Here is a 22956-nt window from a genome sequence, read left to right as displayed (position 1 = left end):
TGTAGGCTATGAACCGAGTCACTAAACAAACCCAAAGTCCAGTTGTAAAAAAGTTTGAATAGGTATTTATGAATATGTAGACTGAAACGCAAAATAAAATTTTAATTAAAAATGTAGTTTTTTCAAAAAGTATAAATGATTTCTTTAAGGGACTTAAAAACAATTTGAGATCAACAATCATTTATCAACTTTATGTTAAATATAGTTTAATTGCGCTTTTGAATAAATTATTAACTAATATTCGAATATTAGAAGTCAAGTTACAAACGAAATACAGAGGTAAAAATTCACTGTTATGTAAACAAAGCACGAGTCTTGTATTTGATAAAAAAATCAATTACATATAGTTAATTAATTTGATTTCTTTGACAAAATGGCTCCTGACAAACAAGACATACAGATTTAAAAGGGTCACAAAGCAATTTTATTAACAAAAGAAACCAACATTTTTTTGAAACTTGTATCAATACACCACATATGATATTTTACAAAAACAAGACTCTAGCTTTGTTTGCAAAACAAAGAATTTCAATCTCTGTTTATTTCTTCTCTTATGGGAATTATCATATTAATTTTTAAAGGTAAATATCTCATCTTCTAGGTAAAACACTCTAAAAACAAAAGTGGTTATATACTTTCTAGACAATAATCTATTTATGGATTTTTCCGAAACTGCATCTTAAACGGGTGCAAAAATTCCACCTGGGCACTGGCATATAATTATCCGACACAGTGTTCTAGGTCCCTTTAGAAAATAATAGAAAATCAAGTTTTAGTAGATGTGAATATATATTCATTGTTGTTTGTAAAATTATGTAGACAGGATTGAAAAAATCAGCAATTGTCTGTGGTTGTCTGGTTTTTTTTTTATAAATACAAAAGTCAATTGATAAAATATTAAGTATATTCGTGTATCATTTAAGAAACCACCCAACGATTCAAATTTAAAATTCGTAGTCAATGATAACGTTAGTTTTACCGACAAGAAGAATTTTAGAAGAAAATAATTTTGAGTTTAATATTGATTTATTTAAAGAGTTGACACAGAATTTGAACCCTTCTTATTCATCAACACCTACATAATATGTTCAGGAAACATAACCCAAGTATGTATACAAAGCATATTAGTGATATGAATATTATATTTGTATTTTTGTGATAATAAAAACACATTAATTCTATATATATATATATATATATATATATATATATATATATATATATATATATATATATATATATATATATATATATATATATATATATCGGGACGAAGTCTCAAGTGTGCGAATTGTCCTGGGTATGAGGTATAAAAATGGCCGCTTCAGGTGAAACAGGAAGTATTTTTGATTGTCCAATTTGTTTAGAAAAATTGAGGACACCAAAGTATTTACCTTGTCTTCATTCCTTCTGTGAGCTATGTATCCGATCATTCATTGATTCATCCATGGTTGACTGTGTCAAAAACCACAGAACAATATCTTTTGAGTGCCCCGTGTGTCGATGCGTTAATTTGCCACCATCTCAAAACATATCATCTGAAAAATGGGCAAAGGAATTGCCGGTAAACCATCAACTTTTGACTATTCAGGAATCGTATCGCACACCTATAATTTCAAGCTGCGAAGTGTTATGTGACTCTTGTAGGCAAAACGGTAAGCATATAGGTGCGACACGTCGATGTCAACAATGTAACGAGTACCTATGTGAAACCTGTTTCAAGTTTATTCATGAAAGAGTGAGGGCATTTGCTTCGCACACGTTTGTTGAATTGACATCCAAAAACCCAGAAACAGCTGATGATAGTGTAAATTGTATGGTTCATTCTGGCAAACCAATAAAAGTGTATTGCTTTGATCACGAAAAACTTGGCTGCAATTTCTGCTTGACTACAGAACACAAAGACTGCAAAACAGTGTTGGCATTAGACGAAATTGCCGAGAGCGATTTAGAGAACTCATCCAAATGTTTCATAACAGAAACTAAGAAAATGAGGGATTTGACCCAATCAGTTATTCAAGATACTAGGAAAAATATAAATGAACTAAATCAAAAGCAAAGAAATATTCTTATCAATGTGAGTAAAAACATTGAAGACATAAAAAGAGAACTCGATTCTTTGCATTTAAAGTTGGAGCAATCTTTACAAAGTGCTCACAAAAAAGAAATATCTGAATTATCGTCTGTACTAGAACCTTTAGAAAACTTCAATAAGATTCTTGCCAAAATTGAAACTATTACATCTTCCGGAATGCAGAAGGGGAACAGAAAACATATGTTTATTGCAACGGAAAGAAATAAACCACAGCTACTTGATCATCTACAAAACATAAAAGCTATGAGAAAACAAATGAGGAGATCAACATTGGAGTGGACATCAAATGATGCAGTAAACAGTTTGATAAATTTGAAAAATATAGGTGTTTTTGAATACAAAAGCAAGGCTTGTGACTATGTAACACCAATTGAAAATCATTTTAAAGTTATTGAAAAAGAGGGACTTCACAAGAAAATAGGTAATCAATTTTATCTACTATCTTGTTTATTTAATTTTGTTCTAATTTTAAGGTATTCAATGTATAACGACCACATTTTGTACCTAATAAATGAATGGTCCGATATTCTTAATCATTATATCATTTTGAAGGTATTATCAAATAAAAATACTCCACCAAAGGAATTTTCAAAATTTTGATTATGGTCCAACTAATTACACCTGGAATTTTGCATTGAAGTCTATGGGCAACGTATGTTATCTTAAGATATTGTAAAAAGTAACTTAAAATTCGCAAAACTCTCTTGGTTAATACATGCATACACTTTCTCTTTATCAAAATATGAAATAAAATGAATCATTTACCGCACATATTTTGACGAAGTTAAAATTGTCTTTTTTTCACGAAGGGGAGATAACTCCTTAAAAAAAATTTAGGTGCTAAATAACCGGCTCCCTATATGTTGTCTGTCATGCGAATTTGGTTCATTTCCCTTTCATAGTTATCAAGCAATACATATTTAACTAGTTTAAAATGATTCAAAATTGTTCAATATCCCTCCATTATACATTGAATACCTTAACAGCCAGGTATTCAACTGATTATAAACTCTTTTTTCTTTTAGAATCAAAGAAAGAAGCAGAAGAATTTGTAAGAAGAAATGTTGTTCAAGGTTTGTCATTAATTATATTTTGCTATCGGTAATATAGTGGTGTAGTATTTTAGTTCATATGAGACTTAAGGGGTTTCAGTGGTTATGGGCATGTTTAGTCTTAATATCCTCAAGAATACGATCTCTGTATAGAGATCTGCTGTAAAATAAAATGAGCTTCAGTAATTCTTTGTTTAAATTAATACTATTGGCTGTTTACGACAATTTTTTTTGCGATAGCTAGACTTTTTTTTGGCCCCTCCGTCAAAATAAAAAATACAAAAGAAGGTTGATTTATTCATTTCTAAGATACAGCCAGAGCTATTGCATTTTTAAGCTACTGATATTGCTTATGTCAAAGATCTCTAGATCTTGTCAATCAAACTATTGTTTGAATAGACTTACATACATTTTTGCAAGAACTGATATAAATATTATTTTATATATTGTACCTTTTTTTGTAGCTTCGATAAGAATTTTGCGGGGGATCTCAACCGGTGTGTATTTAAAATTACACTACATTTTATATTTTTATTATTTATATTTTACGGCAAAGAACATTGTAATTTTTCGTAAAAGGTATTATATTGCATTTTTAGGTACAATAAAATGGCATTTTGGTAGAAACTTCTTTCAGAATTAATTCAATTTAATCAAAAAGACAAATAGAAGTATATTTCATAAAACGTATTCGGTAAATGTTAATTTTAAAAGTTTTTAATACATTGTTAAAGTAACATATTTAAGATGTATTCTTTAATCAATTATTTAATGGGAAACACATTATGCAATTGTCATTATAGCCCTTCGCAAACAAGTTTTGGGTGTGTAGAAATCACCTTGTCCGTCTGTTCGACTCTCTACGCAATCGTGTTCGGTCCTTATCCTTCTTATAGAAAACTTTGGAAGTCCTTACTTCACACAAATATTGCTTATGACACGAGGATGTGTCATGTTTTTTTTTTTACCAAAGGTCATTTGAGCAAATTCAAGGTCACTGGAAGGAAAAGTGAAAATATGTGTCCGGTCTGTTTTTCTCTTATGGAGAGATATTGGAAGATCTTACTTTACACAAAGCTTGCTTATGACCTGATGGTGTGTCGTGATTTCTACCCTAAGTCAATTGGACAGATTCAAGGTCACTGGAAAGTAAAGATTCATTATACATGTATGTTTCCGGTCTATACCTTTCTCATGGAGAAACATTGGATGTTCTTATTTCACTTACGATTGCTTATGATCTGAGGGTGTGTCATGATTTTGACCCAATGCCAATATTAATTGAGCAAGTCATTGGAAAGAAAGAGGTCACAATTAGGTCAGGTCTACATCTGTCTTATGAAGAATCATTGGACATTCCTACTTCACATAAAGATTGCTTCCCACCTGAGGGTGTCTCATGAACTTGACTTAAGTTCCTTTGCAAGTTCAAGGTCATTGTTAAAAATGCATAATTCCTGTCTAGGCGGCAAGAAATCCATTTTTATGGAAAATGATTAAAACTAAAATTTGACACAAAGATTGCTAAAGATCTGTCCTGATCGGGAGCTTTGGTCATTTTTGCAAGTTCAAGGTACCTATAAGAAAATGATGCATTCATTACTTTTCAAAAGAGAATTAAAGTGCTTGAGTTATCATATTTTCTTAGCGGGGAATCATTTGTCAACGTGCTAACAGTACCTGTAGTTTCATCTATAAACTGATAAAAAAAAACACTTTAGTGAAAAAAATCCCCGCAAAATATTACAAAATTTGATACATCTTGACATTTATATAAATTCACTGGCTTTTTTCTCTTTTGAGTTTTTGATTCATGTTGCACTTTGAAATCTTAAAAATATAGTGGTCAACATTGCTTGTTTTCTTTGTACTTCTTTGTGAAATGTATACCTTACATTCTGTTCAATCAACTTGACCTTGAGAAAACGTAATTAATTAAGGTGGTATAGGATACTTCCATGTTGTGACGTATTGTTTATCGAAATGAACAATAAAACCAGGTGTAATTATATTAGTAGTTTCTTTCCCAAAAATGTCGTTTTACAGTAGCGCAGTGGTTAGAGGGTTTACTACGAATCTGAAAGTCATGAGTTCGAATCCCGCTGGGGTTTTTTACAATTTTTACTTCTCAAAATATTTTATAAGCTTTTTTTGGATAAATATTGTAAAATTTGAAAATTCTAAACGGGAGAAAGTATTCCCATTTTAAAGTACTTTAATCCACATTGATATCGACAGATGCCCCATACAACCTGTGAATCACTTTGTATGTTTTGAAAACTAGTAGACGTCTTGGGAGATTTTCACTATTTATATGAAAACTGTGTAAAGAGTTTATATATGTGTGTACAAATACAAAAGTTTGAAGCGTAAAGAAGTTAAAGATCAAATGCTTTAATTCAAACCTGCAAAAAATTACAGATTCATCGGTTTGCTACTTAATGTAATATTTTTACATTTGTAACTCAAATACATATAAAAATTTTCTGATTATCCTGTAATAATACGAATGCAAATACATATTTTCAATACAGTGTACATGTGTACAAAACTATCAATAAAAGTTAAGGACCCATATTGCATTACGTGTACATATATCATTATTATACTTGACCACTTTTTTTTAAACTTCAGATTACACAATGTCTACGGACACCAAGCTTTTGGCAGCGGCTTTTGATTTAAGAAACTCTTCGTGGAGTTGTGCATTCTCTCCCCGAGGACATTGGTCCGATGTAAGAACTATTAATTGGTGCTCTATGAGATTTAACATGTCAAACTTTTTGCCAGCATCTTTACTGTTGAATCCAGACAAGTCATTTAGGGCATTTGGATACGAGGCGCGAGAACAATATGACTGTCTGGAAGACGAACAGAGAATGGAATTTTATTTCTTTCAAGAAATAACTAGCGTTTTAGACTCACAAAAGGTTTGTATTAGGCATACTGCATATACATGTATACATTCATGTTAAAAAAAAATAACAGCCGCTAAAACAACAACAAAGAATTATTAGTTTGCAACAATTGAATTCATGTTTCATAGTTACTGTCCACCTTCCTTTTTTTAAAGTAAGGTTACTTACGATTGAACAAAGTACAAAGTCTTTTTGGAAGCTAGAATATAGACGATTTAAGACGCAAGCATCAAAAGAACGGCAGCAAACCATCTGTTTTTATGAACAAACAAATACTTTAAGAAAACGTTTGAAAAGGTCATGGTCACAGATCTGGTCAAATTATATATTTTTACTTTTATTTTTTACTATGCTTTAGTAATACATTTCCATTGATCATCAAAAATATGAGTGTCACTTGTAGAGTTATGAGCAAGATACAGGCCTCGCAAAAAATAATAGTGGAACTTCGGATGGACAACTACTTGTTATAAAAGATGAACTCTACATTTAAGTAAAATGACTTCAATTAATCGCACAATATTTCCTCTGAAACAAACGATTTCTATTTGAAATAAATTTGGCATGAAAGGATGATTGTATGAGTTGTTTTAAAAGCATTCAATGAAACCTTTCAAATTAAATGTTTATGTGTGCTTTTAAAACAGCTGAGTTTTATCGAGTATTTGAAAAAGTAAACAAGCGACAATATAAAATATTGTTTTTTCATTACATAGATCAAGTAGAAGACTATTCCAATCAAGAAAGTGGTCATGAACATTTTAATAATCGTTTGTTTATCAGACTGTAGGCAATCTACATTTCTTTTTTTGTCTCAAGTAAAACAATGTCCGACACACATAGAGGTGGTGGAAATTTTCTAAAAATGTTATTATGTTGAATAATATTTGATTAATTGAAGAATCGGAAGGTCTTAAAAGTTTTTAAGGTGCAAAAACTTTGCGACGTTTTATTTAGGCAGTGTCTACTTTTACTTTAATTATATTCCTTTTTTTTAGACAATGAATCCACAGCAAACGACACAAGACGATATCACTGGAAAAAAAATTGAAACTGTTACAATTTTGGAAAGGGCACTCAATTTTCTCCTCAATGAGTTTACTCGCTCTATCTACAACAGATGGAGAATACGGGATTCACTTGAAACAGACGTAAAATTTGCCATTATTCTGCCTACCTATATCAGTGAGAATATACAGCAATTTGTTTACGAAACGGCAGTAAAGGTATCATATGTTAGAAATGAAATATTCATTGAAATGAACTTATTTTATATATAATGTAAACAGTACATTCATTTAAAGTATCTAAATACTAAACGATCCATAAAATAAAATTTTGGTGTAGCATTCCCCCTGAATAGGATTGTAGTTGTTTTCCAATTTTAATTTTTATTGTAATATTAAATTCTCCTTTTTACATATACCTTTATATAATGGAAGCATGCAAATTCTTATGTTTCTTGAGTTTTTTCTACTTAACAAGCTTATCAAAGAAAATCTTGGATCAATTTTCTGAGATATGGAGTTGTATTATAGGAAAATGTAAGGAAAACTTTGAAAAGACTAATTGCATCTGTCAAGACACAGAACACAGATTAGAAACAATATTTAAAGTTTTATCCACAGAAGAGTTTTGCCTAGGTATATTTATTAAATGCAACTTGGGAGGGGTTATTGTCACTGTATTTTTACTTCTCTAATACAAATAAAAAAAAATATCAGAAGATTCAGAAAATGTGAATGTATTACATACAGCACGTATTGTAATGAAATTCTGATTTCAATAATTTTTTTTCTTTTTTAACTTAAAAGAAGTTGTAAGGATTTTTTTTTTATCAATTCTTGAATATTCTTTTAGTTTATGTGTCGCAGACCTTTATGATTCAGTTATTTTATGAAAATTAAATATATTAATGTTTTATTGCAGAGCGGATTTCCCCGATCATCACTTTTTGTAGTTTTGGAAGCAGAGGCGGCGTTCTTTTATTACCAATGCAAAGAAACTAAAGGATATGAGAAGGATATGGAAGTTCAAGTTGGAAAAAAGTATCTTGTTGCTTGTTTGGGAGGTATTGAATTACGCCAATTTTAAGTCAGAGATAATTTTTTAACGTTATGTCATTTTCCACATTTCCTCTGGCATACATGTTTGTAAACTTGTAATACTTTTGTCTTCAATTTTAGAGAAAACATCAACGTTATCCGTACACAAAAAGAGTGATGACGGAACTTCAGATGAAATTTTAAGAATAAGTAAAGGGTGTTGGGGGATGCAATCTCTGTTGGACGAATTTGAAACTTGCTTGGAAGAAATAATTGGCAAGCAACAAATGCAAGATATCAAAACTAATCTTTCCTCTGACTACAAAAATCTAACTGAAGAATTTGGAAGAAAACTGAAAACAATGTGCGATGTTCAAAGAGTGCGAATACATGTATCCATAGCATGTGATATCGTTCAATGGATTGAAGATCACACACTGTCATCTATTGAAGAAACTTTCAGTTCTTCTGAATACTCAGAAAAAATAAAAATCAGACATGATTATAAAATGACCTGGAGCAAAGATGCTATTTTACCACTTTTTGACAAGACCATTAAAAGAATTATAGAACATATCAAAACAATATTTGACAGTGATATGGTAGATATTGAAACTATTCTTTTGTTTGGAAGTCTATCTGAATGTATCGTCATCCAAAATGCAGTCAAAGAATTTTTCAATACAAAACGTGTTGTTGCATTACATGAAAATGCTGTCTTATCTGGTGCAGTGCATATCCGGCATGCTATCGATTGCCAAGATTGTTGAAATTGTTGACATTGCCATCTAATCAAATTGTTTAGTTTACCTGAGTCAAAGGCTGTTAGTGAGTTTTTTTTTATCATCAAAATGTGTATGCTGTGTGTCGTTGTGTTGTCGTTGTGGGGTAGAGGGGATTTTAGTTTATTCAAATAAAGGGCCAAGTTTAGTTACTCTTTTGATTCTGATTAATTAAGGTCAGACGACACGTTCCTCAATTTTAAATAACTTTTTCCAGGAATTTGTTAATGATTTACTACTACTTTGACAAACTTTCTTGCAAAAAATTAGGGTACCTTACCAGGCATTTCTGCAAAATATTAGATGCAATTTCCTATATAATCTTGAAAATACACTTGAATTTCTGATATTACAAAAAAAATACATCTAGAGCACAGCGAAATTCACTATATTATAACTATATCTCCGCCGGGGCGGGGCTTGGAACTCACGACTTCTAGAATCTATACGCTTCTGGCAGTGAGCGGCCACGGTTCTAACCACTCGACCATCTAGACACAAAACCAAAGCCAAGTAAATTTTGATCATTTTTAAAGTAATTATGAAATTAATATTTTTTATTGGAACTCTTTATTACGAGGAGATACAAAAAAGATTCTCTAGGAACGTGTCGTCTGACCTTAAACGCTTGATATTTCCTTTTTAGAAAATGACAACGCAATAAAATTGGATATGACCCTATATCCACCTCAGTGTATCTTAATGAGATAACCATAAATTGCTTACGTACATTCCTTAATAAATCAAAGTACCGATGTACTGAAAGCCGGGCTTTTTTGATGTGCAGTTGTGAACTGTTTAGGATATTTAGGTTTACCCCTACATAAACACATGTATCATTTGTAAATTAGAAGTTGATGGATAAAAAAAACAAACAGTTTCAACACAAGCTTATATGTATTCATTTTTAAACTATTACAACTGATTGTTACATTTGCGCCAGTGGTAGTTTCTCAATATGTATAATACGGAATTTGTTAATTCTTTAATGTTTTCTTGTATATAAGGAATTTTGAAACATATTCACCAAATGAATTGTTTTATCACATGTTCATTTCACTATACGGTGGATATCACTCATGGTATATATTTTTTTATATTACACTGTGTGTTCTTACGCCACGTGATGTCATACTTAAACATGACGTAGCTTTAGGGAATGATTGACGTAGAATAATTCAGTTGAAAAGTGTAAAGTTATAAACGTAGCAACTGAATTATGTTTCATTTTTTTAATAAATTGATAAAATATGTTAGAAAATTTAAAACGTGTTTGTTTATCTTCAAGCAACTTTCTTTTTCGTGCATAAGGCTGTTGACGTCTTGTAGTAAATATGTTGTGCGCCTCACAGTTATAAAGTTCACAGAAAAATTGAGGTTTAACAAAATACGTGAAAAACATGTGATAAAAAGAATCCCTCGTTCTGTTTTCTATCCCCGAGCATTGGCTAGGGGATTGAAAACATACAACTCGTTGGATAAAACCATATATCATCGCAAACCATGAGAGATCCTTTATTTACTGTATTGGTTTTTTGTTATCAAGCACACATGTGTAAATATATAAAAATGCATGTACCGATAGGTATTTGTTTTAAATTGGCTTGTGCTTACTAGCTGGTCTTTATGCCAATAATTGTCATTGGGATACTGGATGGATTGTAAAAGTGATACCTAAAATAATAAAAATTCATGCATTCTAAATGTAAAAGTAATATTTAATACATGCCTACTCTATCGATATCATGTCTACCTAAACATTAGGATATTTTGATGAAAATGTTTTAAAATTCTATGCATGGGTAACCCGAAGGAATTGTGAACTTAACTTTAATTTTGTAAATTATGCATGTTCATTGATAAAATCATATCAGGTACTTGTACAATAGTTGAAAAAGAGAATTTGAAAACTTATAAATAATTAAATAGGAAATTTTACATCAAGGATGAGTCGTCTGGTTTTTCGCATTGAAATATGAATACATGTACAAGTAGCATAATGTTCTTTCTTACCATATAATAAAAATGTTACCACAGCCACCAGGATAGCAAACAAGATATCCTGGGGTCACATCGCTCACCTGAGCAACAATAGCCATGATTGATAAAAATCAAAAAACTATATCTTGACAATTTAGTAGAGTATATCTTATTAAAAAAGATCATTAAAATTTTCCTTATGTTAAACATCAAAACCTTTTTTAAATTAATAGTCTTTAAGAAGAATATTTCCATTTTTTATATTTTTTCGTATGTTAAAAATCACCCCTATTACACTACACTACTCCTGAAATCCATTACTCGAAGAAAAAAAACTTGAGTCTACATTAACTGGGGATGCTTCCACACAAGTTTCAACTTTTCTAGCTAAATAATTTTTGAAGATTTTTTAAAAGAATGCCAGCAAGTATAAATTATTATGGCCCTGCTATGCGGACGACCTACAGAGACAAGTCAATACATCATTCTTTCTGTTCATCCATCCATCTATCCGTATGTTCATCCGAGATCACTTTCAGTATCTTCTCTCGTCTTGGTCCAATATGGTTCATACTTCATACTTGGGTTTAGGGAACCAAATTTCTAAATCTAAGGTTAATGTCATAGGAGTGTTAAATAAAAAATCCTTGTCCGAATCATATATTCACTCCCGTAGGTTTATTCTGTCTCATACTTTACTCATTAAGTGCCATTGGGCAAAGGGTGTGCAGTGAAATTGAATGATGTTCAGGGTCAAGGTCATATCAGAACACACTTAAAATCAATTTTTTTCAGAGAATACATGGATACTCTTCACCAAACCTATCTAGTTAATTCTTCACGTAAACAGAATTGTTGAATGTAAATGGTGTGCAGTGACCTTGAACTAAGTTTCAAGGTCAAATGTTAAGACCATATCAGATGTGTGGTTCTTTATTTTTCTCTTTGAAAGAGAGTGTGGCCATTTATCTTAACAAATGTGAACACCCTTACCTTACGGATGATATGTGCCAAGTGTAGTTAGAATTGACCAAAACTTCTGAAGAAGAAGTCAAAAGAGGGTAAATTTTATAGACGGACGGACAGCCAAAGAGACGGACGCCGGAAGAAAGCGTTCAGCTATGGTGAGCTGACAACATAAGTGTAATGAATACTCTTTTTTGCATAAAATGAAATAAAATACAAAGACAACGAGCTGTCTAAGACACTTAGAATTGAATAAAATTGTTTTATTTTTTCCATGGTTCATTGTAACTGTTGACTATATCTTTTCTTAGTATCACTAATTTGTAAAAATATTTCAAAAACTTTCATAATATTTTTAAACATTTTCTTCTTAAAACTGCTTGGTCCGATTTTTTGTTATTACAGTATCAAATAATTTTCTATACAAAATATTTATCTTAGATTGTTATGGACTTTCTCCTATTTACACCAGCAGAATCGGTCTCCTTTCAAAGTTAGAGAGATTCAAAGTAAATGAAAATAATTTCTTCTTGGGCAAACGAAAAAACAAACAAAATGCATCATGGGATGTCTAAAAAAGGGAACCGTTTGGTTTCGTCCCCAGAATGATTGGGTTTATTTACTCCGCATGCTATGCATCGATTATAAACAAAGCAAACTTCAGAAATATTAGCGAACAAAACAGGTTTAATTGTAATTTGACTAAACATTACGACCTTTATTTATAGCGATGTCAAAATCGTAATACAACCATATCCATCTTGACGTCAGGGGTGAATTTTAACATGAGGCGAAATAACGCGATACCCTTTTTGTGTCGTTTCTTGTTATAACAAATTTTTTACATATTTTTTTCATTGAAATTTGGCTAAAAAACAATTTGATAAAAAATTTTGGCTAAATTGACTGGGAAAACTACTGCAATGTCAAACATTATACATATACTTAGCATAACCATCGTTTAAAAACGTGCACAAAATTTAATATAAAATCGGACCAAGCAGCTTAAAAAGAACATATCTATGAATCATACTAAGAGTTTGAAAAGTTTGTAATTTGTAAAATATACACTTTTGTTTCCATGGACACAACAAGTTTTATTTAACTTTCCCAGCAAGTTCAATTTTGATTGCTTTTTATATCGGACAACACTGTCACGTTATGATTTATGTCGTTTTGCCTCAACCTGCCCGCAAAAATTAACAGGGTATCACCAAAAATGTCTTGTTTTTTATGATAGGCATATTATTATATAACTCTTATTAAAGTTTGAGAAAAATCGGTGACTATGCGTGCCGAACCGAAGTGTTTTTAAAATGCTTAAAAATGCTAAATAGAATCGGTCTATATATGCATTAGAAAATATCCCTTTCTTCTCACATGAAATAACCATTGTAATTAATTTATATCAATGAATATTCTGTCGAATAAGTTATTATGATTTAAAATGATACCATTAAATCACCTACAAGAATTTAAGAAAATGATAATGAGAGATAATCATCTATCTAGTTCCAAGTATTTCTACAATAACGTCAGTACATTTCAAAATAGAAAATTCACGCTTACCTGCACACAGAAGTGGTTTGTCTGTTGCAATAACTGTACCTTTTCTATTTTACTCTAGATTCTGAGATTTAAATCATCTTTGCAGATTCGTGCATACAAAAAGACTCAATTTCTTTGAGCACTTCGTTACTTAAGACTTCATTTTTTCAAAACAGTTAATACTTCCATTTCTTTTTGTACATATTGTATATATCTAATCATGTAATAAGTTATTATATGTTCTTTTGTTGAGGGATTTAGCGGCTTACTCTTGACTCATCATAAAAGTGTTTGTAATTTCGGATTTGAACATCATAATGCGATATAATCATGACTTGTTGAATAAATCATCTAATCTATCTATACTACTATAAATAAATGATATTAAAATAATAGACTCGAATTTTTAAGTTTTAATACCGATAAATCGGAAGAGTATTGCCTTTTGTTTTATATATTTTAAACATCATTGGTACTTGAAGATTACCATTTGTTTTTATTTTTTTCAATCAAGCTTAGCTAATTAATAATCAGTGAAAATTCCTCAAAAAATAAATTCCGGAAATCATCTGGATTTTTTGGATTTTACAATCTAGCGCGTGCGCAATACATTCACGCTGACGGGATCTTTAGTTTATGTTTCACAAAATCATATTTGCATTAATAAACTCAGAAACGATAGTACAAATACGTGTAAATATTCATTGGAAATTTAATTGCTAAATATTCTGTTCATATTTTTAATGATTCCTTATGAGAGAAATTATAGAATAACAAATATACATATTTACTAAGTACTTAGCCTACTTTTGTCTTCGTGTATCTCTTAGGAGAGTGAAGATATAATGTATAGATTGTTTTATCGTTAAAATTATAAAAAAAATATTTATATCTTACGGACCCGGTTTTACGATAGAATATGCGTTCCGTGTATTGTCTCTGTAGCAAAGAAAATGCGTGTACGTTGTTGAAAAAGAGTAGAATTTTTAATTTTTACATTATATGGATTAAATTTTTAGATGAAAGGTATTTACAGTCAGTCTCAAAATGGTTTATTATGATTAATTTGACTGTTATTTTCAATGCTTCTTCATTAATTTTCTCCAAAATCGTTCCGGGGCGATTCTGCAATTTTTTGTTACATTACGGGTATATGTAAGGCATTAATAATAAATGGTTACATTGAAATTAATATTGAAACAGGCTTGGACCCTGTGGATGTATCTATTTCGTAAATTTACATGTCCGATATGCAATGTCAACCCATGCACGCACGGGTCAAAGTCTAGTTTAATATAAAGGGACAGGTATGATATGTTACAATATGTTGCCGACTTACTGATAAAAGGTTACAATACTGATAACAACATTTCTGACTATGAATTATCAAGTGGTCGTAACAAAAAATAAACGTTAGACTTATTTGTTGGAGAAAAGCAGTGTGGAAAATTATTTCAAGATTGCAGCAAAAAGGCATTCGTAAAAAACATTACTAAGACTAATCGGCAATAATATGATTGGTCGCCATAAGTAGGTGGTGTAGAGATGGCCTCGTCGGGTAATAAAGGAAGTGTTTTTGATTGCCCAATTTGTTTGGAAAAATTGAGAAATCCAAAATATCTACCTTGCCTGCATACGTTTTGTGAGTTGTGTATACAATCATTTATTGATTCATCATTATCGGACAGTGTTATAAACCATAAGAAGATATCATTCAATTGTCCATTGTGTCGACGTGTCAACACTCCGCCAGTTCAAAACATCTCAGCCAAAGAATGGGCGGAACAATTGCCGATAAACCACCAGCTTCTGGCCATTCAGGATTCATATAAAGAAAAGAGCATTTCCGAGCGTGCATTTATATGTGACTCTTGCATACAAAACGGTGAGCAAATTAGGGCAAAACTTCGGTGTAAACAATGTAGGGAAAATTTATGTGAGACTTGTTGCAAGTTTATACACAAAAGAGTAAAAGCATTTGAATTACACACAATAGTTGAATTAAACTCACAAAATGCTAACATTGAAATCACAGAGCCCGAAAATTGTAGTGTTCATATTGACAAACCAATAGAAGTTTATTGCTTTGATCATGGAAAAGTGGGTTGCATTTTCTGCTTGACAACAATACACAAGCAATGCGATACTGTTCTATCATTGGATGAAATTGCCGATCGTGATTTAGAGAATTCCTCCAAAGGTTTCATTAGAGAAACAAAACAGATGAGGGATTTGACCACATTTACTATTCAAGACACAAAGAAAAACATTACTGAACTCAATAAGAAAACAGATGGAATTTTGAGCAATGTTACAAAAAACATAGAGGATATAAAACAACGACTAGACTCCTTACAATCAATGTTTCGGGATTCATTACGAAATGCACACGAAAAGAAAGCATCGGAATTGACTTCTACATTAAATGTGCTTGAAAATTTCAATGCAATTCTCGAAAAGACTGAGAACATTGCGTGTCCTGTTATGGAGAGGGAAATTAGAAAACAACGTTTTATAACAAAGGAAAAAATTAAACTACAGATATATGATCAATTGAAAAACATTAGAGAGAAAGGAAATCAAATGAAGATATCGGCACTAACGTGGAAATTGGCTGATGGTTTAAACAGATTTCACAGTTTGACAAAACTAGGTGATTTTGAGTACATAATGGAGAATAATAACTTCCTAACACAAATTGAAAGTCATTACAATGTCTTAGAGAATGAAAGGGTTCAAAGGAAAAAAGGTAATTGATTCTTTGTTTGCTATAATCTATTGCTTGCTGTGAATATATACTATAGTAAACCTGCAAAACATTCATCGCTTTAAACTGAAGAAATGGACAAGCGATTTCATGTGTCAAAACATAAATATTTCAATATTTAGTGTATATATTGTTCGGAGCAGTTCTTATTATGTTTAAATCAGCTGCTTTTTCAAGGGTTTGTAGAGAAAAAAGATTGAAGTACGTTTGTAAAAAAAATCTATAATTAGCTGTAAATGCTCAATAAGCTTAAGAGTATTGGTTAATCATTATAAATAGTGAACAGTATCACTGGTTACTTAGTAGACAATGCCAGATTAAACGATGTACTTTAGCATTCATTATGAATGTTCACGTAATGGTATCTTCTGGCGATGTCAGTCTCCATTTCTCTATTGTTGTTGTCTAGATATTTGAACTCGCTATATCGGATTGGAAATTGTAATTACAATGTTATACTTGTTATAACTATATATTTGTTTGTTTTCACAGATTGCGCTCCCTGAAAAAAATTCATGAAATTTTTAATCGTAATTTGTTCTCTCATTATGAAAAGTTATCATCACAAACTGGATAAAAAATACGTTATAATTTAATTTCATTAAAATAGTGATTGCGATTTGAAATCTTAAAAAATGAAAACAATTCTTATTTTTATTTATTCGTTACAATAACCTTTGAAATCGGTCAAAACAAATTCTATTCTAGAACAGATGGAATTGAATTTCATTCTCGGCGAGACTTAATATTCATTTTCGTTAAAAATTAAAAGTTGTCAAAAATATTTTTCTTTATCAAAAATAAATAATCAATGAATTATAAAGTGGTGAACACAATGTATTGTTTTCTATGTTGGAAAATCTTTTATTAGATCATCAAGTCTTCTGTTCTTTAATTTTTTTTAAATCTCAAAATTTCATTAAATCTCAGCTGGACAATATTGCTGTTATACTACTTTAATAAGTTAAACATATAGCAATAACTCTGGCTTTAACATTTTTTAATCAAAAGTTACATTTGTTATTACGAATTAAATATGTTGATGTAGATAAAATTTGTTATAACAAATGCAAGAGATATTTTGTTTTATAGATTCTATCCGCATTTTGCAAGGGATATCAATCGGTATGTATTAAGCCTTTTTACATTTATTTTTTATTTATTATTATATAGAAACATTTAAAATTACAAATAAAACACATGTTATATATTTTTTTTTGTTCAAAACGCAACATTTTCACAATACTTTGTCGTTTCAATTTCAATGATCCCCATCACAGTTCAATCTAAGTAAGGAACAAATTCATAGCAATTAAAATATAAAGGTAAGCCTTAATTGGTTTAACAGAAAATATCCCACTTGACAGCAGCACCTTAACAAAACTTTACAGGACAGGCATCTTACAAATGGAAGAGCTGTTTGGCAATTGTAAAAAAAAAAATCACAATTCAACGTATCCATTACATTATGCTCTCAGGATGCATCAACCCTAATCAAACAGCATATAGTTTTTGTTAACCTTGATAATTGTTGTAAGCTATTTTTTCTGTTCTCTACTTGTGACCCAGTCTGTCTGTCTCCTCATTGTTTTCCACACTTTTTTCCTATGATTTTGCGAATTAATTTCAAACTTCCCGTGTAGCATTATGATTGGCATTTTAACAAAAATCTTTTCTAATGCATATATCATTATTATACTTGACCACTTTTTTAAACTTCAGATTACACGATGTCTACGGACACCAAGCTATTAGCAGCGGCTTTTGATTTAAGAAACTCTTCGTGGAGTTGCGCATTCTCTCCCCGAGGATCTTGGTCCGATATAAGAACTATTAATTGGTACCAGTGCTCTATGGAATATAACATGTCAAACACTTTGCCTGCATCTTTACTGTTGAACCCAGACAAGACATTTAGGGCATTTGGATACGAGGCGCGAGAACAATTTTACTATCTGGAATACGAACAAAAAATGAAATTTTATTTCTTCCAAGATATAACTAGCGTTTTATACTCACAAAAGGTTTGTATTAGGCATACTGCATATATATATATATATATATATATATATATATATATATATATATATATATATATATATATATATATATATCTCTGTGTGTGTGTGTGTATACATTCATGTTTAACAAAAGATAACAGCCGCTAAAACAACAACAAACAACTATTAGTTTGCAACAATTGAATTCGTGTTTCATAGTTACTGTCCACCTTCCTTTTTTAAGTAAGGTTACTCACTATTGAACAAAGTACGAAGCCTCATTGAGTTCTTTTTGGAAGCTAAAACATAGACGATAAAAAGATACAAGCATTAAAAGAACGCCAGCAAACCATTTGTGTTTATAAACAAACAATTTAAGAAATCGTTTGAAAAGGTCATTCACTTGTAGAGTTATGAGCAAGATACAGGCCTCGAAACCCACCTACTACTCGCAAAAAATAGTTGTGGAACCGCGGTAGGACAACTACTTGTTATAAATATGAATTCTACATTTAAGTAAATTGACTTCAATTAATCGCACAATATTTCCTCAGAAACAAACGATGTGTAATTGAATTAGATTTGGCCAGAAAAGTTGATTGTATGAGCTGTTATAAAAGCATTCAATGAAAACTTCGATCTTTCAAATTAAATACTGATGTGTGCTTTAATAAAAGCTGAGTTTTATCGATTATTTGAAAAAGTAAACAAGCTACAATGTTAAATATTTTTTTTCATTACATCAAGTAGAACACTATTCCAATCAAGAAAGTGGTCATAAACATTTTAATAATCGTTTGTTTATTAGACTGTATGCAATATGCATTTCCTTTTTTGTCTCAAGTAGAAAAAAAATTCCCACACAGAGGTGCTGGAAATTTTCTAAAAATGTTATTATGTTAAATAATATTGTACTTAATTGAAGAATTGGAAGGTCTTAAAGTTTTTAATGTGCAAAAACTTTGCGACGTTTTATTTAGGCAGTGTCTCCTTTTACTATATTTATATTCTTTTTTAGACAATGAATCCACAGCAAACGACACAAGACGATATCACTGGAAAAAAAATTGAAACTGTTACAATTTGGGAACGGGCACTCAATTTTCTCCTCAAGGAGTTTACTAAATCTTTCTATTACGAATGGAGAGTACTAGATTTACTTGAAACAGACGTAAAATGTGTCATTATTCTGCCTACCTATTTCAGTGAGAATATACAGCAATTTGTTTACGAAACGGCAGTAAAGGTATCATATGTTAGAGATAAAATATACATTGATATAAACTATTTTATATATAATGTAAACGTTACATTCATTTAAAGTATTTTTAAATACTATCACGATCCATGAAATAAAATTTTGGTGTAGCATTCCCCCTTAATAGAATTGTAGTTGTTTTGCAATTTTAATTTTTTTGTAATATTAAATTTTCCTTTTTACATGTACCTTTTTATAATGGAAGCATGCAAATTCTAATGTTTCTTGAGGTTTTTTTCTACTTAACAAGCTTAACAAAGAAAACCAAAGTCATATAGGATCTATTTTCTCAGATATGGAGTTGTATAATAGGAAAATGGAAGGAAAATTTTGAAAAGACTAATTGCATCTGTCAAGACACAGATCACAGATTAGAAACAATATTTAAAGTTTTATCCACAGAAGAGTCTTGCCTAGCTATATTAATTAACTGCAACTTGGGAGGGGTTATTGTCACTGTGTTTTTTACTTCTCTAATACAAATAAAAATCAAAGTACTTAAGTACGGACGGGAATTGATTTTATCGATTATCATTTATTATCTTGCATGACAATTAGTTTCTAGTCTGTATTTGAATTACGCACTTTTTTATAATATGGATTTTTAGACTTTTCTGACAAGAATTTCGAAAAACACCATATGAATTATGTTGTATAATATTTAAAGATGGATTCTAAACTATGTATTTGTAATCGAAAAAATTCTAAAATTGTTTGGATCCAAGCACTATTGATATCGAACTCTAGTCTCGTTCAACTCGACGTTCGGCTGTCTCTGTTAATCTCCGACAAGCAAGAGAGCCTCTCTGCTTGTCGGAGACTTACGGAGACATCCGATCGTTTGGTTGAACGAGACTATATTTAACTCTGGCGTAGGATTACATGAGACTACAAAAATATCTAACTTGTTCGTATTATATAAAATCTTACTATTTTCAAACTGTTTATAGATAAGTTTCCTTGAAAAACAATGCTTTAACATACTGTACATCGAATATTTCTATTATTTTCAAGAACTACTGTGGTTTCATTAATATTCAAGGGTATTAATTTTCGTGGAAGAAGTAAATATCACAGTTACAAGGATAGATAAATTCGTGGCCAATGACCCTTCAATAAAAAAAAATATTAATAGAAATTGCACTTCGATGAACATTTAATTTCGTGGATCAACTAAACAACGAAATCATCGAAAATTGGTATTCAACGAATATTGATGAAACCACAGTAAGTTTTGTCAGCGGTGGTGATTTGTGCTTAAGTCCAAACACTGCTTCACTTTCGGTTTGCCAGAGTGACTGCATAGGAGAGTTGATTAAAATCAACTCCCAAAAATATAATCAGATTCAGAAATTTGTGAACGTATTACATACAGCATGTATTGTAATGAAATTCTGAATTTGGTATTATTTTTTCTTTTTTAACTAAAAAGAAGTTGTAAGGAGAATTTTTTAACAATTCTTGAATATTTTTATTTATGTGTCGCAGACCTTTATGATTCAGTTATTTTATGGAAATTAAATATATAAATGTTTTATTGCAGAGTGGATTTCCCCGATCATCACTTTTTATAGTTTTGGAAGCAGAGGCGGCGTTCTTTTATTACCAATGCAAAGAAACTAAAGGATATGAGAAGGATATGGAACTTCATGTTGGAAAAAAGTATCTTGTTGCTTGTTTGGGAGGTATTGAATTACGCCAATTTTAAGTCAGAGATAATTTTTTAACGTTATGTCGTTTTCCAAATTTCCTCTGGCATACATGTTTGTAACTTGTAATACTTTTGTCTTTAATTTTAGAGAAAACATCAACGTTAACCGTACACAAAAAGAGTGATGACGGAACTTCAGATGAAATTTTAAGAATAAGTAAAGGGTGTTGGGGGATGCAATCTCTATTGGACGAATTTGAAACTTGCTTGGAAGAAATAATTGGCAAGCAGCAAATGCAAGATATCAAAACTAATCTTTCCTCTGACTACAAAAATCTTACTGAAGAATTTGGAAGTCAACTGAAGACAATGCGCGATGGTCAAACAGTGCAAATACGTGTATCCATAGCACGCGATATCGTTCAGTGGATTGAAGATCACTCAAAATCATCTATTAGAGACACTTTCAGTTTTTCTGAATACTCAGAACGAATAAAGATCAGAAATAATTATAGAATGATCTGGAGCAAAGAAGCTATTTTACCACTTTTTGACAAGACCATTAAAGGAATTATAGAACATATCAAAACAATACTTGACAGTGATATGGTAGATATTGAAACTATTCTTTTGTTTGGAAGTCTATCTGAATGTATCGTCATCCAAAATGCGGTGAAAGAATTTTTCAATACAAAACGTGTTGTTGCATTACATGAAAATGCTGTCTTATATGGTGCAGTGCATATCCGGCATGCTATCGATTGCCAAGATTGTTGAAATTGTTGACATTGCCATCTAATCAAATTGTTTAGTTTATCAGAGTCAAAGGCTGTTAGTGAACTTTTCTTATCAAAATGTGTATGGTGTGTGTCGTTGTGTTATCGGTGTGGGGTGGAGGGGATTTAAGTTTATTCAAATAAAGGGCAAAGTTTAGTAACTGTTTTGATTCTGATTAAACGCTTGATATTTTCCTTTTTATAAAATGACAACGCAATAAAATTGGATCGGACCCTATATCCACCTCAGTGCATCTTAATGTGATAACCATAAATTGCTTACGTACATTCCTTAATAAATCAAAGTACCGCTGTACTGAAAGCCGGGCTTTTTTGATGTGCAGTTGTGAATTGTTTAGGATATTTAGGTTTACCCCTACACATACACATGTATCATTTGTAAATTAGAAGTTGATGGATAAAAAAAACAAACAATTTCAACACATGCTTATATGTATTCATTTTTAAACTATTACAACTGATTGTTACATTTGCGCCAGTGGTAGTTTCTCAATATGTATAATAGGGAATTTGTTAATTATTTCATGTTTTCTTGTATATAAGGAATTTTGAAACATATTTACCAAATAAATTATTTTATCACATGTTCATTTCACTATACGGTGGATATCACTCATGGTATAATTTTTTTAATTACACTGTGTGTTCTTACGCCACGTGATGTCATAGTTAAACATGACGTAGCTTTAGGGAATGATTGACGTAGAATAATTCAGTTGAAAAGTGTAAAGTTATAAACGTAACAACTGAATTATGTTTCATTTTTTACATAAATTGAAAAAATGTGTTAGAAAATTTAATACGCGTTTGTTTATCTTCAAGCAACTTTCTTTTTCGTGCATAAGGCTTTTGACATCTTGTAGTAAATATGTTGTGCGCCTCACAGTTATAAAATTCACAGAAAAATTGAGGTTTAACAAAATACGTGAAAAACATGTGATAAAAAGAATCTCTCGTTGTGCGTTTTCTATACCCGAGCCTTGGCTAGGGGACTGAAAACACACAACTCGTTGGATAAAAACCATATATCATCGCAAATCATGAGAGATCCTTTATTTACTGTTTTGGTTTTTTTTTTATCAAGCATACATATGTAA

General features: G+C 30.9%; 2 protein-coding genes across 2 annotated transcripts; both read left to right on the top strand.

Moving 5' to 3' along the window:
• The first annotated feature begins 1297 nt into the window (after nt 1-1297).
• Nucleotides 1298-9143, top strand: LOC105321375 (uncharacterized). The gene is made up of 7 exons (XM_034457621.2): nt 1298-2516; nt 3121-3168; nt 3612-3644; nt 5782-6077; nt 7064-7291; nt 7995-8136; nt 8252-9143. The coding sequence occupies exons 1-7, from the start codon at nt 1316-1318 to the stop codon at nt 8878-8880; spliced, it is 2577 nt and encodes an 858-aa protein (XP_034313512.2). The 5' UTR covers nt 1298-1315; the 3' UTR covers nt 8881-9143.
• Nucleotides 9144-14788: 5645 nt separating this feature from the next.
• LOC136270280 (E3 ubiquitin-protein ligase TRIM45-like) lies at nt 14789-16168 on the top strand. Its single transcript, XM_066067481.1, has one exon. It carries the CDS (start codon nt 14932-14934, stop codon nt 16141-16143), a length of 1212 nt encoding a protein of 403 aa, XP_065923553.1. The 5' UTR covers nt 14789-14931; the 3' UTR covers nt 16144-16168.
• The last annotated feature ends 6788 nt before the right edge of the window (nt 16169-22956 follow it).

Source organism: Magallana gigas, chromosome 7, assembly GCF_963853765.1.
Source record: "Magallana gigas chromosome 7, xbMagGiga1.1, whole genome shotgun sequence".
Classification (NCBI taxonomy): domain Eukaryota; kingdom Metazoa; phylum Mollusca; class Bivalvia; order Ostreida; family Ostreidae; genus Magallana; species Magallana gigas.
Note: the sequence above shows the minus strand (reverse complement) of the source record. Positions and strands in the feature narration are given on the sequence as shown.